At 36.6% G+C, this 17,511-nt stretch overlaps 1 protein-coding gene across 4 annotated transcripts in view; it reads left to right on the top strand.

The window, feature by feature from the left end:
* The window catches only part of LOC110115932 (caltractin), a 39,824-nt gene that overhangs the window by 13,614 nt on the left and 8,699 nt on the right, over positions 1-17,511 (top strand). The window contains exon 7 of one of the 4 annotated variants that reach the window (XM_028698339.1): positions 5,152-5,215. The exons of the other annotated variants lie outside the window; for them this stretch is intronic. Within the exon in view, the coding sequence (XP_028554172.1) occupies positions 5,152-5,168 (17 nt within the window). The 3' untranslated portion in view covers positions 5,169-5,215. The remainder of the gene's footprint in view (positions 1-5,151; positions 5,216-17,511) is intronic. 4 annotated transcript variants of the gene reach the window in all.

Genomic DNA, 17,511 nt, shown 5'->3' on the forward strand with positions numbered 1-17,511 from the left:
TAATTTCCACTCAGGTCGTTGACCAACTGGGAGTGAAATTAGTGGATGCTATCTATTATTGGGTGATGATGAGTACGCGACAAGTGGAGAAAGGCCAGGGTATCTGTAGAGGATTGGTGTTGACCATCTAGGGGATTCAGGTGAGGGATGATTTTCTCCCATTGGAGTTAGGCAGTACCGATGTTATTCTGGGGATGAAGTGGTTGTATACCTTGGGGGACACTAAGGTCAACTGGGGGGCATTGATGATGGAGCTGGTGGTGGAAGGGAGAAGGATAGTGATCAGAGGAGATGCAGGGCTCTCCAAATCCATGACATCAGTTAAAATGATGGTGAGGAGCATACTGGATGTGGGGAAAGGTTATCTGGTGGAGCGACAGTGGCTGGAGGGGATCAGATTGGAGGAGGGTGGGGACATCCCTCTTTCAGTGCAATCATCGATTCAGTAGTTCAGTGAGGTTTTTCAACCACCTCAAAGACTGCCACTGCAAAAGGAGTAAGAGCACGCTATCAACCTTGGGAAAAGATGTGTCTCCCATCAGTGTCTGGCCCTACCACCATCTTCAATTTTAGAAGGATGGGATTGAGAAATTAATTAGAGAGATGCTGAAGGCAGGGATCATTCAACCTAGTGTCACTCTATTTTTCAGTCCAGTGGTATTAGTCAATTGCTTCAACAGCAGTTTTGTTTGGTCCACCTTGAGGACAGGTGAGCCTTTGGGAGGGGAGTATTGTTAGACCCGTCCAATAGAACGGTCCAACCGGTCCTACGAGACTGGCCTGTGCGAAAAGAGGCGGAACTCTCCGCCTCGTCTGTATGAGTCGCGCAAGCCGCCAGATCCCATGGAGCAGTTTAGGAAGGATTTTTGAGAGAGTTAGGAGGGAAATTTTAATGTAGGGACTGTTTAGGGATTTCCTTTTGAATTGTATGCATTAAATAATTTGTTTTCCTAGGGTTAGGGCATCTTGAATTTGGCTGAAATTTGAGATTTCATAGGATTTTGTTGGGCTCTAGCGGCGTCTAGAGATTTGGGAGAGATCGATCCTCCTCTCGAATAAAGGATCAATTGTATATTGGTATTTTATGTTCCCTTTCATCAAATAATACAAATTTATCTACTATTTTGTGGTTTTGTGTGTATTTTTGTGGAGAATTCTCGTTGTTTTTCGAAGATTGATGGGAAATACTTGAGATCTACAAGTGTTTCCTATGACTTTCTCCTTGCAGCAGCCCATGAATTTTTTGGATAACAACATTCCATTTTTACATATTAGTTAATTCTAGATTTCATAATTAAAGATAAATTTTTTAGATTTGTTTTATTCACAAATAGTTATTTTTCTACCTATGGATATGTAAATTTTTATCTTTTTTAACATAGAACATCATAATAATTCAATAAAAAAATCTTTGATTTTATACTATCTTCTCTTTCTTATTTTTAAGATGATATCAATTTCATTAAGACTCCAATTCTTATGAGGCTGATGCCTTCACCAACACTGTAAGCCTATCATTGTTTAGCAAGAGAAGGAAAAATATATGTGAAAGATTCTCTTTTAAAGAAGACGTTGAGGATTGTCACGAAGAATCTAATTTTCAGGAAGCCAATAACTCTAATGCTGGAAATCAACCTCAAAATAAAAAATATGTATCCAAAACATGAAAATTCCACAACAAAGTTCTTCACTGAAAATTCTAAAGAGAATTGGCGAAACAATGATATTGTCATAGCTCTCTCTTACTTGTTTCAACAATCTGGCCAATAATTCGAAGATATTCAGGTATTCTCCCAACAGACATTTATTTTGGAATATCATCGAATTAAGTTTGTTTGTTTAAAAAGGTAAATTCACATATTCCCTTATTGCAAACAGGAAGAAAACTACGATTTGGATAGTAAATTCAAGACTTTAGATTATGATAAGAGATTAAATTGTCTTCCACAATTATAGCCTATGCTATATGAATTTTAATGCTTGGATTATTGATGGTCTATATTATTTAACATGTTCAGAAAAAGTTGTCATTATTCAAAAGACCTAACATTTGACTCTGTGCTTCTAGTGTCTAACCTAGATTGCAACTTACTATCAATAAACAAACTCACTTAAGAAATTATGTCTCTAATTTCTCTTCAAATCTTTGTCATTTTAACGACTTGAACTCAAAGAGGATGATTGGCTGTGGAGATGTATTAAAAAATGGGTTATAAAGACTTCTACGTTGCTAATTTCTCTTCAAATCTGTGTCATTTTAACGACTTTTATGTTGCTAATTTATCTTCAAATTATGTTGCTAATTTCTCTTCAAATTTTTGTCATTTCTACAGAATAACCCCTAGAGGTATGGTTAAAAAATGGGTTTTGAATCCACCACAACCCACACTTCAAATTTTAAATACATAAAAATAGTGATAGTGATAAGAGCTTTGACACTATTGCCTATGACAAAGTTACCTTAAAAAAATTAAGTTGTTCTCTATTCACCAATAAAAATTCAGAAGACTTTCAATGTGAAACTTTTCATCTGGCTGAGCACGTCATTAGTTTCTATCTCAATCAAATATACAAATTTGTTAAATTTTTTGTTTTAGTCCATTATGTTGTGTGGGGACCATCTATAGTAAAAAATGTCTATAGAGCTAAATGGTATATTTATTTCATCGACAATCAAACTCATCCAATTTCAGTTTTCTTGATGAAAGGAAATTCTATACAATAACAACAACAACAACAACATCAAGCCTTTATCCTGCTACGTGGGGTCGGCGAAAAAAAAATTCAATTTGGAACAAATTTTTTAAATATTTTTAATACTACATGATCCATATTCAATTCCATTCTAAAATTTAAGTACTAAGTACTAACCATGCCAAACAATACATAAAATTGGCCTTGAAAATTATCTCTTAAGTTATTATCAATCAAAACTGCTATGTGATATCTCATAACAAAATAGTATTGCTGAAAGGAAAAATTTCTCTCTTAGAGGTGGATAGATCACAGGCATTTTTTTATAAATATTTGAGTTATCTTTTGAGGGCAAATTTAGGGGCTGATTTGGAGGGGATTAATTAGAAAATGTTTCCTAATTGAAGAGGGCTAATTTGGGAGGGAAATAATCAAGAAAATATAAGGGAATTAGGGGAGGGCTATTTTTGTATTTGCTGTTTATTTGTTTTCTTTAAGTAGGTGATTTTCCTAGGGTTAGGGGCATGTGTTGTTTGATGAATTTAGATTAATCTTAGAGTGTTTGGGCTCTAGCCACTGGCTAGAGATTTGGGAGAGCTTTCAATAAAAAAGTATTTTTGTGTGTTTTATTCCTAGTTTTCTTCTCATTATTTTTCTGAAATTGTTGAAATTAGATTCAGTTAAGGCTTTTCTTAAATTTCTGCAAGCACTTCCTATCACAATTCCATTGATATAACCTTACTATAAATTCGAAATTCGAAGGAAGTTCAAAAATAAGAATTTTAGGTTTGGAATCTATTTGATCATCCATATCATCTCTCGTTAAACTCATGGACAATGAATATTCCTTTTTTGTCCGCTATTTAAACTATTGAATTCTTACTAGAACTACAAACTCCCACATCACTTTGTCAATTCAATCAACCTATGCAGAATGAGCTTCATGCATATATTACAAAGGAAAGAAAATCCAATAAGGGGAATAATTAGCATGTCTCTAGCACACCCAAGAACCCGAACTTCCCTCAAGGATCAATATGGTGCAAATTGATGATAGTAAATCCATATATTATATTGATCTTCACAATGTTTAAAATTGCGTATTCGGGTATTGAGGCGTTTTTCATTCGTGAGGCGAGGCAAGGCGTTTTGAGGCGTAAGCCTCAAAATCAAAGCGTAAACATAAAATGATAAATTTTTTTATATACTAATGAGTGAATAATATAAAACATAAAAAAATATAAGATATGAATTGAAATCAAAATATCCCAATAATAAGACAACATGAAATATAATTCAACTCAAAATTCTATCTTTCCCAAATCTCAGTATTTATTTCATTAACATATAATTCAAATTTCAAAAAATAAATAACAATGACATATTACATAAGAACTCATAAGTTATCAGCACTGTCATCACTAAGGGGTTATTCATTTGAATCATCATTATGATGAACTACTCTCTCCCCTTCCTCCTCTCCTATAGAGTCCAATGTCGGGCATTTACTTCAAGATTTATGTAAGTTTTAATATATATAGCGTGAGGCAGGGCGGGCCTCAACCAAGTTGAGTCGCAAGCCTCATAAAAAAAACTCAAGGCGTAAGCATCGATGCGTTTTTTATTGGAATTGCGCAAAGGCGGGCCTCAAGGCGAGCCTCATATTGCGCAATTTTAAACCATGGATCTTCATTGTCTTAGTGCCTTAAGGTGTTCAGGCCATCCACCAACTATCTAATTTATAATTTCAGGACTTACAAAAACCTTTAACCTTTTTTTGTACGTTTATTACATCTCTTGATGCAATATAGATTCCAAACAATATTCAAGTTATATTAAAGAAATCTAAACCTTAAAAAATAATGGTATGCGAGAAGTTTCCTAACTTTACAGTTAAATATAAAGCAAATGATAGCACGGATAAATTTCAAGCCTAACTTATTGTATAATTGTACAACCAATCATGTGGCGTTGATCGTCTAGAAACTCTTCTGTTTTCATACGCAATGCAATTCAAAATTTGCTCTTTGATGGCAAATTTTGACTTGCTTCTACATCAATACTTTAAGGAAGATCTAATCTGATAAAAGGGTTTCTAGCAAGATAGATTGAGTTAAAATACTTTAAAAGTATAAAATGCTTTCTTGGTATGGAAGTGACATGATTAATACAAATTATTGTTATTTTACTAAAGAACTATGTTCTTGATCTACTTTCAAGAACTTAAACTGCTTGGATATAAGTGCACAAAAACTCCTTTAAACCCAACAAAGAAAATGGGGATTATCAATTATTGCAGTGCACACCTATTAATAAAGGTTGGCATCAACATCTATTGGGCAAGCTCATCTGCCTGTTTCTCAACCATCTTGATATTTGTTTCTCTATCAGTGTTTTAAGAGAATACTTGAACAATCCTACAAATGACCATATGAAAACTATTAATCGCATTCTTAGGTATCTCAAGATCATAGCAGGAAAACGTCTACTTTTTAGAAAGTCATTCAATGGGGAAATCAAGGTATAATTCGTTATTCTTTTCATCAAGAAGGTATAGCCCATTATTTTCTCTACTTTTCCCAGTCGTCTTTCACATAACAAGGTCCTAAAATGCATAATAATTAGTGTAAAGGTTATCTTATGTTTGTATTCTTTAGTGATTTTATTCATTAATAGAATATTTGTTTTAAAATAAGGAACATGTAGTACATTGTTGAGAGTAAATGTGGGAGAATTATGAATTTTCCCTTGACCTGCAACAGTGGTTAGGCAACCATTAATTTATTCTTTTTTCTTATTGATAAGATAGAATATATATGCTTGGAAAATATTGCAAGATTTGTCATGTGATTGTCATGTGATTGGTATCTCCTAACTCTAGGATTCATGTATGAGAGAAATTATTTAAAGCATTAAAATTATAAGATTTAGAATTCATATCATTTTGAATTAGAGAGCATGAATTAGAATATTTTTCTTAGGAGTTGAGAATGCTTTAGAAGTTGTTAATTTCGTTTGAGTTGTGCCATTATGATTCCACAGGATAAGCCTGTTCTTTTGAGTGACCTTCTTTATTTACAACATTGCTTTGAAGTTTTTCGTAGAGTTTCCAATATTTTTTTTATGTGCCTATTTTTCCTATAATAGTTGCACCATATATTACCTTTGATAGAAAATTTGTCCTTCATGAGAAGAATAAATGGCAGCAAGCCCTTTATCTTAAGGTGCAATGCTTGTCATACCAGTTATTTTCCAAATAGGGCACTCATTATGATTATTCTCATCTAGGGAATTTTCTTGATCAAAGACTTCATTCATGGAAAACTCAATAATTTTTTGAATTTTATGTAGGGCCGAAAATAAGTTTATGGGCTGGAACAAAAAAAATAGAAATTAGAACTAGAGATGATTAATTCTCTAAGAGCAACCTCAAATAAATTTAGGGTTATTGAAGTATGGGAGCTGGCTAGATATCTGAAGATTTTGGTAGGATTTTATTGAGTTTAGGTTGGTCAAATACTAACGATAACAAAACTAGTCTACCAAATTGTAAATCTTTGCCGACCATAGTAAGTAGGATTCATAATTGAAATTTGAGTTATGGAAATGGTTTTCTAATTTTTCTTGAATGGAACACTAATTGTAGAACACAATGAAATAAGATTGCAGTAAGAAAAGGGCACGAAAATAAAAAACCTCACTCACCCAAATAGAGGTTCAAAAAGATCACCAAATAACTTGGAATTCTTTTCCAAAACATGTAAGCAAATCAAATCTTCTTTCATTTTAGTCTTGATGAGTTCTTGTACACTTGAAATTACATGAAGAGATATATATCTCTTCATTCAAGTTCAAAGCTGGTGATGAGGTCATAAGAACTTTGATTTGCTCCATAGTTTTTTGAGCAGATGTAGCTCATATAAACTTGTTTTTCTTAAGGATGTTACTGATTGGAGCTACAATTATGCTAAAGTTCCTAATAAATTTTTGATAAAAGGAAGCTAAGCCATAAAATTTACAGATATTTGTTAAAGTCTTTTCTACAGTCTAATTTAGGATAGCTTAAAACTTGACAGGGTTAGCTTTGAGGCCATCAATAGTCATTATGACCCCAAGAAAAGTGACTTCGGGAGAATAGAAGGAATATTTCTTGAAATTGATATAAAGTTTGTCTTCTCTTAATTTGGGCAAGATTAATCTCAGGTGACCTAGATGATTTTTGGAATTAAAAATCAAAATAACTTCAAAAATTACCACAAGAAATTTCCTTATGAATGGCTTTAGGATTGTGTTCATAAGTTTTATGAATGTACTAAGAGCATTGGATAATTCAAAAGGTATGTTAGAGATTTTTGGTGGTATATTGTGTTCATAAGTTTTATGACTAACCAATCATACAGTATTATTAGAGATTTTGAAAGTAGTTTTTTATTCATCCCCTACTTTGATTCTCTTATGATGATATATACTTTTTAGATCTATTTTCGAGAAATAGGTGATATTTCCAACAAGATCCAATATATCATCTAATTTGGGTATACTTAATTGTAATCTTGTTGATAGCTCTACAATCAATGCATATTTGTCAAATGCCATCCTTTTCAAGTGCTAGTATGGTTGGAATTGCACAAGAATTGAGGTTCTTTTGGATAAAACTTTTCCTAAGTAATTCATCTATTTGTCTTTTGAGTTCGGAAGCTTGGTGGGGTTCATTCTATAATGAGGAAGGTTAGGTAATTTTGAACTAAGGATCAAGGCTATGGCATATTGTATATCCCTTTAAGGTGTTAGACCATCAGGTAGGTTCTCGAAAATCGAAATGTAAATCTTTAAATATGAATAAAACGGGAGCTACTACAACATATATAGATATTTAGAGGGTTCTGGTACAACTTCCCTCACTTGAAGCAAATAGCTGGATGCAGGCTCAGAAAACTTCCTAAGCATAATGTTGAACCTTATCTTTGCTACTCTAATATCCATGAGTAAAGGTATAGGAGCAAGAATCAATAATACTAAGGAATCAATAATGCTAAGTCAGAGGTGTTCTCGCTATCAGTAAGGGATGAAAATACTATAAGTTGAAGTTTGGCATTCCTCTTCTGATTAAGATTATGTTGTAATTTAGAATTAGGTTTATGGGGAGGTGTGGAGAAATCTTATATGGATGATTTGCTGGCCTTTTATTCGTTGAATCATTTGAAGGAGAAGGAAATATCCTATGGGAAGGTAAAGGTGGCCTTTTTTTAGTGGGCTTTACTGGAAATAACTTTGTGGTCTTGTCATTGAATTTGAACACTTAAGTGTTTTCTTTATCATAATGAATGACATTTGGGTCATAAAGCTAGGGATCTCCATAGGGAGAACATCACATTAAACACCTAGCTATGATAGGTAGAGATGCATGGTTCACCCAACTCATATGGAAAAGGTCTGAGTGGGGCTTAGTCTTAAGGCTTGCTTTAGTAATGGCATGGGTTGATATGGAGTGATTATTCCGTCAGGTTACCGAATGCATCCGGAAAACAATACCAAAACGCCACGTCACTAAAGTGCTCGGTACAGCTCGCTCGGTATTGCTCGGCATGCTCGGTATTGCTCAGTATTTTCACCGGATGGAATAATTTTTCGTTGATATGACGCTTGTTATACTACTGACATCTATAATTGTTTTGCACCTATTCTCCTTGCACATGATATACATGGTGAAAATATTTTTCTTGCTGCATTCTTCTTCATCTCTAGAGTTGGATAAACATTTCATCACATCTAAAGGGTCTCTCAAAAGCTCAGCCTTCTCATTAAATAGAGGAGTTTCATCTTGAATTTCTTACACCTCATCATCCACTCTTTTTCCTCTATTTCTTCTTCAGCCATATCTAAGAACATGATATTAGTTTTGCACTGATGTTGTATAGGATCTTTCTTATGACATGTGAATCTTTCTGTCCTTAATCTTAGAGGATGACTCTGGTGTACTCTTACTGGGTTGGCTACTAGAAGAAAATGGTGTAGATATAGTAATAGACATCTTGTTATAATATGAAGATGATTGAAAAGGTGAGTTTGGATCTCTAGCTCTAGATGAAAAAATTGCTTTTTTTATGTTTCTTTAGGAGTAAAGCATTATGAAAAGCATCTTTGAGGGTTTGAGTGTCTGGTAACTCCACCTCATCTCTGATCTCACTTAGACTAATAGTGATTTTGTTGGTTAATTGTCACTCTTGATCTGTGCAGTTTGTTCTAACAATCAAATTCTCAAACAAATTTACGTATTCAACCACTTTCAAGATTCTTTGTCAAAGGGTCATAAGCTGTTCATGGAGCTTCTTGTTATGATTCCTTGGACAATATTTAGCCCTTAGCATCTCTTACATCTCAACCTAGATAAATTGGTGCCTCCGTAACCTCTCTTCCTTTACTAAAATATTGGTCCAACAGATTTTGGAATGACTTATAAACTTCATCGTAGCAAAGATAGCTCTTTGGTAGTCATTCATTTGATACCAATCAAAGAACTCATCCATCTCGGTAAACCAATCAAGAAATTCAATGGACTTCATCACTCAAATAAGTGGTCATCTACCTCTATCCTTTTTTTTTGGGTTTTTGGGGGGGTGGGGGGGGGGGGGGCGGGGGTTCAATTAAGCTTTATGATTCCTGGTTGATTGTTCTTTTGAAAATTTTTAAAAAGGTTGTTTTCTAGGTTGAATGTTTTCCCTTTAATTTTCGAAGTACTTATCTCTTATGTTTTCAGTTTCATTATGGTTTCGAGTTAGATGAGGTGTTTGAGCCTTAACTCTTAAATTTTGAACTTAGAGTGGCTAAGTTCACTCTAAGTTCAAAATGAGCCAGTTTATTAAATATTTCATTAATATGAAGAGCTAACTCATCGATCCTCCTTTTGGTATTATCGGTCGATCTTAACTATTTAAGTCTGGTGGCATGATGCAATAATGAGAGTCAAATATGACTTTTATAATATTTTTTAAATATAAAATGTTTGTTGATTTAAGTAAAATGCATGCAAATAATTATGAAAATTTATTTTTAGGCCTTCTCAAATTTGCAAATCACAATTAGAAGCAAAATAGCAAAAAATAACTAAACCAAAATTAGGATAAAAATTCTAAATTATTCAAATTAGGTTTTTCTATGTCAATTGGAAACAAAGGTAGGATTTTATATGATTTAGTGGATCATTTCCCTACTATTTTGGATGCTCTCAAGTCAATTAGGGTTTGATAAGTTATTATTAATGGCTAGGTCAAAATATGGAGGCAATTAATTGACAATAATATAATACTTCAAAGATTTACATCAAACAAGATATCTCCCCATGTGACTGCAATGAAAAATTAAATACCGTTGAAGTAAGTTAACCAAGTCCAAAATTATAGAGATTATCTCTTGAGGAATTTAATTCCACAATTTGCAAAAGCTTATCCAAACTTCTCACTTCTTTGGTGTTCACCTTCTAATGTAAGTGTTGTCCACCAATCACCAAAGCTTTGATACCAAATATGGGATTGGGTGGGGTGGTTAGATCACTGATGCGAACAATTGATGGATGGGAAATTCTCCTAAGTTAATTAGAAGAGTTAAATTTAATTTAGAGAAGTTTATTTTGAAGGTGATAACTTAAGTAGTTTGGGCGATGAGCCACAATTCTTGCAATCTGCCCAAAAATTGTACTTTAACTTCTTCCCAATAGATATTCCTTTTTTGATATCCAAATCAAGTAAACTTGGGATTGAATTGTAGATGAAGATATCTTGTTTAATTCTGGAGTGTCTGGTAAGATTTGGAGAGGTTTAAGTAGTCCAAATATGCTCTGGAAGAGAAATAGGACAGTTTTGTCTAGAACAAACCAAGATCGGGGATTTGATTGTAGTTTTTGGTAGAATGGGTGAATTTAGTAATTTCACTTGAAAATGATCAAGGAAATTCACTAGGTAAGATTTAAAAGTTTTGAGATTTTTTTTGGTTTTTTATTTTAGTTTTTTGGTATTTTATATGGGCCTAAAATAAGTTATCGGGCTAAAATAGCAAATAGAAATTAGAACTAGGGTTGATTGGTTTTCTTGGAATTTTTATTAGAATAACGCTAAATAAATTGAGGCTTATTGAACTATAGGATGTTGGCTAGATATCTAGAGATTTTTGTGGGTGTTTATGGAGTTTATGTTGGTCAAATACTAGCGAAAACACAACTAATCCAAGAAAATAGTAAGTTTTGTTCGGCCTTAGCAATTAGGATTTAGACTTTGAATTTGAGAGATGGAAATGGTTTTTTGATTTTTCTAGGATGAAACACCATAGTTAGAACACAATGAAACAAGATTGTAGTAAAAAAGTGCATGAAAATAAAAAAACCCTACTCATCAAAATAGATGTCAAGAAGATCACCCAATTTCCTTAAATTTGGCTGGCCACCAAGCTGCAAAGCCACTTGAATTTCTTTCCAAAATGTGTAAGAAAATCAAATCTTCTATCATTTTAGTACAAATGAGTTCTTATACAATTGAAATTATATGAAGAGACACATCTCTTCATTCAAAAAGCAAAGGAGGTAAAAGGGAGGGGGCAGCCCCACTTGTGCAACCACCATACTCTCTCCTTCATGCGTTGGCCGTCCACTGCACTCCCTAGCACTTGCTTGGCTAACCACATCACTCCCTAGTTACTGCTTCACATAACTCTCCCTAGTTATTTTACACCTAAAGTAGTCACTTGACCTAAAGTAGTCACTTGACACATAAAGTCCACACAATATCAAGTCCTCACACATGCAATCCACAAACATGAAAATATGTAAAAACAAAAACCTGAAAATGATGTAAATCTTTATGAATTCTTCATGGCTTAGCTTCATATGTTCTTGCCCTTTCTCTAGTGATAGGGCAACCTCCATGTGCTACATCACAACATCCCAAATGTCTTTTATGATAGTTAGGAAAATGTATGGTTCATTAATTTCAATTATCATTGTACTCCATAACCATATCATGATCATGAAATCTGCCTCATCAAAAGTGTAAACTTTGGATCTTTCGATTATGGAGGAGGTTACATGAGATTTTGGATTTTTCTCTTTTCAAGAGGTCTTTACTATTTGCGATAATTTTCGGTAATTTCTTTCATTCAAGCAATATGAGGCATGTAACCCTTGGAGCTCTCCTTTAATCTTATTTTCACCATTCATGATGGTTGAATATTTGGAAGTAAAAAAGAATGGACATAATGAAGGGAATAAATAATAAATAATTGGAAGATTAAAGGTTTAAAAAAGAGAACCAAAACCTTGTCTTGATACCATGCAGATAGTGACTAGGAAATCTTGAGTTGTTTATTCTTTAACGGGGCATTTATATACAAAATTATATAGAGAATAATTTGAAATAACTAAATACAAAACCTCAACAAAATAAAAAAAATATCCCCATCAGCTATCCATCGCCATTAGAACTAGAGTGATTGGCTAATTTGAGGCTTTCTTCCTTTCTTGTACATGAATTTGTGGGATCGGTGTTTTTTCAACGAGTGATCTATGGTTTCTTTTTTCCCTCCTAGGCATTTTTGTTGCCCCCACTACACTTTGGCCTTCATCATTAAATGTCACATTTTATTGCATGCTTCCACATCTTGGAACAATAGAATCAGTTTTAGGGTGCTGAGCATAGGTCCGTGAGAAAAAAAGGACCAATTATATGAATGTAGGGAAACATCTTTTTTAAATGATAATTTAGGTAGCATCCTAAAGGGGTTCTTTTCTAGATGCTAGCTTTTCTATCTTATCATGATTAGGATCTAAAGGGGTTCTTTTCTAGATGCTAGCTTTTCTATCTTATCATGATTAGGATAATAATATTTTTTATATGATAATTATATGAACATCATAATGTATTCATTTTAATTAGACTATAAACTTATATAAGATTGAACAGATTGTTGGCCGTTAAAAAAGAAGCATAGAATTAAGTGTTGTAGAAATGCGAATGCTCAGGTGGATAAGTGGCTCGACTCTTAGAGATAGAATGCGAAATGAGTATATATATGAAAAGTATGGAGTAGCTCAAGTGGCATATAAGATCAGAGATTCTCTTTAGATTGATTAATCATGGAAAACATTGGCTATTCGATGACCTAGTTAGGAGAGTAGATGTATTATATTTGACCTAATTTAAGAAAGGTTGAGGTAGACCTAAAAAGACTTGGTTAAAAAATAGTAGAAATGAACTTTTTTTTATTATATTTAAATGAGAATTTAAATCTTAACATAATACAATGGAGACAAATGATTTATGTAGCCGTACCCATATAGTGTGATAAAGGTTTGATGTTATTGTTGTAGTATAAACTTATATTAATATCACAAAATTTTTTTTTCAAACAATTATTATTATAACACATTAGATAATAATTTTACTTATTAGTCACTTGGGAAGCACAAAAACTCTCAAATGCCTCCTATGTTGTTGTTGGAAACAAACATGACTTCAACACACCTTCACACAGGTATGACATTTCAAAAATTATATTATAGGTTTTTAGGTGTGGAGTCGGTCTCGCACAGTATAAACACAATTGAACATGGGCTAGACATTAATGTGGGACATCCAAGATATGGAGAAATATGATAATTTAAAACCTGAATTAATATACATGTATTCTTGAAGCCCTATTCGTCCTTGTCTCATTTATTGTTAAAGTTAGTGTTACACTTGTCTGTCCTCTGCAAAGCCATCTCTCACTTCCATCTCTATTTTATCATACATAATTGCCGATTGTCCATGTATCTCTCTCACATCCCTTACCTAGTCGTCAACGTGTTATGCGGCTGGCCCAGGAGGGGTCGGCTGAACTGGTCTAACAGGGACCGGTTCAGGTTTACAGCCGATGGCCCAAGGTTTGGGTAGAACCTAAGGGGGCAGAAGCCCTAATGGGGCCCACTTGCTTAATTAAACAACATTTAGGAGAAAAAAATTTAAATTAGGGGCTGTTTAGGGATTTTGTAAGTTTCCTTTGGCTTTAATGTCTAGCCCATGTTCAATTGTGTTTGGGCTAGGGTTTGGGGCATCTTGAGATTTGCTGAATTTTGAGATCTAGGGTTTGTTTTGTTTGGGCTCTAGGCTTTGCTAGAGATTTGGAGGGTATTTATTTCTCTCAAATTAAAAAAACTTGTATCGTTGCTATTTTCTTGCATCTATTAGTGGATTTCTTCGTTGTTTCTCTCCATTTTCTCTGTTTTCCTAAGAAAAACTACGGTAATTCACTGTTTGATTGTTGTAAACAGTAGTTATCTTCACTGTTTTCCACCAATTCTTGTTAGGTTTGCTTGCGAACTCAAGTATTACCCTTGGGGTTACTTGCGAACTCAAGTACTTCCTATCAAATTGGTATCCGAGCGTTGTCTTGGGATCATCGACTGTTGAAATCTAAAAAATTAAGGCATCCGCAAGTTCTTCTCAGAAATCTTGGGAAGGAAAATGGCCGGAAGAAAAGTTGAAGTATTGGAGGAAGAAATAGGTCAACTAAAGATAGATTTTGTGGAAGAAGCTGTTGATATTCAGAATCAATTTGCTTCCATCCATGAAAAGATGGATGGAAGGTTCATCACCTTGAAAGACATGATGAAGAAGATGCTTGAGGGCAAACAAAATCCGGCGACATCGGAAGCTAGGGAGACCACCGGCGACAATGGGAGATGTGGAAATCCGAACCCATTTAGGGGGAAGGAGAATCCGGAAGTGGAGATCCTTGAGAGAAATGATTGAATGCCTACTCTAGAACTACTTTCTAGAGAGGAGATGAGTATGGGCTATGAAAGGAGGGGTGCTGATTTTGTGGGGAGAATGGATGATTTTTACTGCCGGGGTGCTGAATATGAAATGAGAAGAGGGGAATATGAGGAAAGACTCTGGTATGATTGCTGGAGGGAAGATCGTGGCCACTGGGGAGTACTTCCTCTTCGAGGAATGAGAGATTATGGAGTTAGGGGAAACGGTGATGACCCAAGGGTGAGGAAACTGAAGATGCCCATTTTTTAGGGTGAGGATGCACATGGCTGGATCTACAATGTGGATTGATATTTTGCCGTCAATGGGTTGACTTAGGAGGAGAAACTGACCGTGGCAGGAATGTGTTTGGAAGGGAAGGCACTGACATGGTACTAATGGCGGGACATGAGGTTACCGATTCGAAGCTGGAGGGAGTTCAAGGACAGTTTACTAGACCGAACCAGTAATATAGGAGACTTCTACGAGCAGTTCTTTTCCCTAACATAGGAGGGGACAGTGGCAGAGTACCGTAATCGGTTTGAGTACCTACTAACATGCTGGATCGTCTTTCTGAGACCGTGCTTGAGGGGAACTTCATGAAGGGGCTCAAACCGAAGATCAGAGCAACTGTTAGAGTGATGAGACCGCGCGACTTGGGGAAAGCCATGGAGTTGGTGCAGCTGGTTGAGGACCAAAAGCATCTGGAGGGGTGCTCGAGGCAATAGCTCCAGGGGATCCTACATGATGACTACTACCTTTCTAGCTCTTAAAGGAGCTGCATCTGGAGGTTCGTGCGAAGTACCAAAGGAGAAGTTTGGAGGAGGGGGGCCTGGGGGAAATTTTAAGGAGCTCAGTGAGAAGGAGATATAGGAGAAGAGGTTTAAGGGGGTTGTGTTTCAGGTGTGATGAGAAGTACATGCCAAGGCATAGGTGTAAGGACCAAACTCTTTAGGTTCTCACCATCTGTAATGATGAGGAAACTGAAGAGGGAGGTGAGAGCAGGATAGTGGAGGAAGAGAAGTTACATCTATATGCTGCAGAAGTCTCTCTAAACTCTGTGGTGGGATTCACCCCTAATCACACCTTGAAAGTGAGGGGAGAAATAGTTGATCGTGAGATAGTGGTGCTGATTGATAGTGGGACCACCCACAATTTCATCTCTAACCAGATCGCAAATCAGTTGGGGGTGAAATTAGTGGACACAGGAGGATATGGAGTGATGATGGGTATTGGGAAGGTGGAGATAGAGGAGTTTGCAAGGGAGTGGTGCTGACCATTCAAGGGATACATGTGAGGGAGGATTTTTTTCCCTTATAGTTGGAAGTATCGATGTCATCCTGGGGATGAAATGGCTGCAGAGCTTGGGGGAGACCAATGTTAATTGGGTTGCTCTTAGGATGAAACTAATAGTGGGATGAAAGAGGATGATTATCCAGGGCAATGCAGGGTTGTCCAGGGCCGGAGTATCTCTCAAATCCATGATCAGATCCATATAGGAGGTGGGAGGTTGATATTTAATGGACCTGCAACTCTTGGAGAGGGTTAGTGTAGGAGAAGAGGGAGACTTTCCCATAGCGGTACAACCACACATACAGCAGTTCAGTGAGGTGTTCCAGCCACCTCAGGGCTTACCACCAACTAATGAGCAGGAGCATGCAATCCTTTTGATGGATGGGGTGTCACCAATTAGTGTTCGGCCTTACCGCTACCCCCAAATTCAGAAAGATGAGATTGAGAAGCTGATTAGGGAGATGTTGGAGGCAGGGATCATCAAACCAAGTGTGAGTCATTTCTCTAGTCCTGATTTACAAGTCAAAAGAAAGATGGGAGCTAGAGGTTTTGCGTGGATTATTGGGCGTTGAATAAGGAGACGATATCAGATAAATTTCCCATTATGGTGATCGATGAGTTATTAGATGAGCTGCATGGAGTGGTAGTGTTTTGTAAGATGGACTTGAAGTCGGGCTACCATCAAATCAGGATAAAGATGGATATTTAGAAGACCACCTTCAGGATGCACTAGGGGCACTACAAGTTTTTGGTGATGTGATTTGGGCTAGGGGTGTCAATATTTGACACGACACAAAAACCTAACCTGGAAATTTCGGGTTTGACCAGACCCGATTTCAAAATGGGTCGAGTTCAGGTTCCAGAATTTGACCTGTTTAAAAAACGGGTCGGGTTCGAGTTGACCCGACAACCTGTCGGGTCAACCCGCCAACTCTTTTAAAATGGGCTGCTCGTGCACTGCCTGCTGCTGCCCGCTTAGCTGCCTGCATGATAGCACCTGCCAGCCCGCAGCCCGCGTGTCCACCTAGGCGACCCGCGATTGCCAGCGCACCGCCTGCGCGCCTGCCTTAGTTCGCCTGCGCCTGCAGGTATGCCGGTCCAATAGCGCTCGACTGCGCACACCCGCACACTCGAGATTGCCCGTGTGTGTCCGTGCTCGCGCACCTGCTCGCGCGGCTGATCCAGCCCGCTTGCTTCTGAGCCAGGTTGCCCGCGTCCACTTGCACATCCAAGTCGCTAGCAGCCAGCAACCAGCCGCCAGTGTCCTCCTGTAGCTAGCCTTCTCGTGTCGAGTCAACCTGGCAACCCGCAGGGTGGGGTCCCGGTTCGGATTATCGACCCGTTTACCTACCCGGGTCGTGTTAGGGTCGACCGGTTTGAACCCGAGTCAGTTTCGGGTTTGACCCGAACCCGACCCGTGACCCGAAATTGACACCCCTAATTTGGGCTCACTATGCCCCTGCTACTTTCTAGTCTTTTGATGGAAAAATTGAATTAGGGTGAAGTATTTGGGACATTTAGTGTCTGAGAAGGGAGTGGTAGCCGATCAGAAAACAATTGAGGCAATGCAGAAATGACTAATGGCTAGAAACATAAGGGAGTTGAGGGGTTTCCTAGGATTGACTGGTTGCTATAGGAGGTTTGTGAGGGGGTCTAGTACCATCGCTTGGCCGTTGTTTGAGCAATTGAAGGACATTTTTTTTGTGGGGAGAGACAGCAACCCAAGCTTTTGAGAGGTTGAAGAAAG

Source organism: Dendrobium catenatum, unplaced genomic scaffold (genome assembly GCF_001605985.2).
Source record: "Dendrobium catenatum unplaced genomic scaffold, ASM160598v2 fragScaff_scaffold_1067, whole genome shotgun sequence".
NCBI lineage: Eukaryota > Viridiplantae > Streptophyta > Magnoliopsida > Asparagales > Orchidaceae > Dendrobium > Dendrobium catenatum.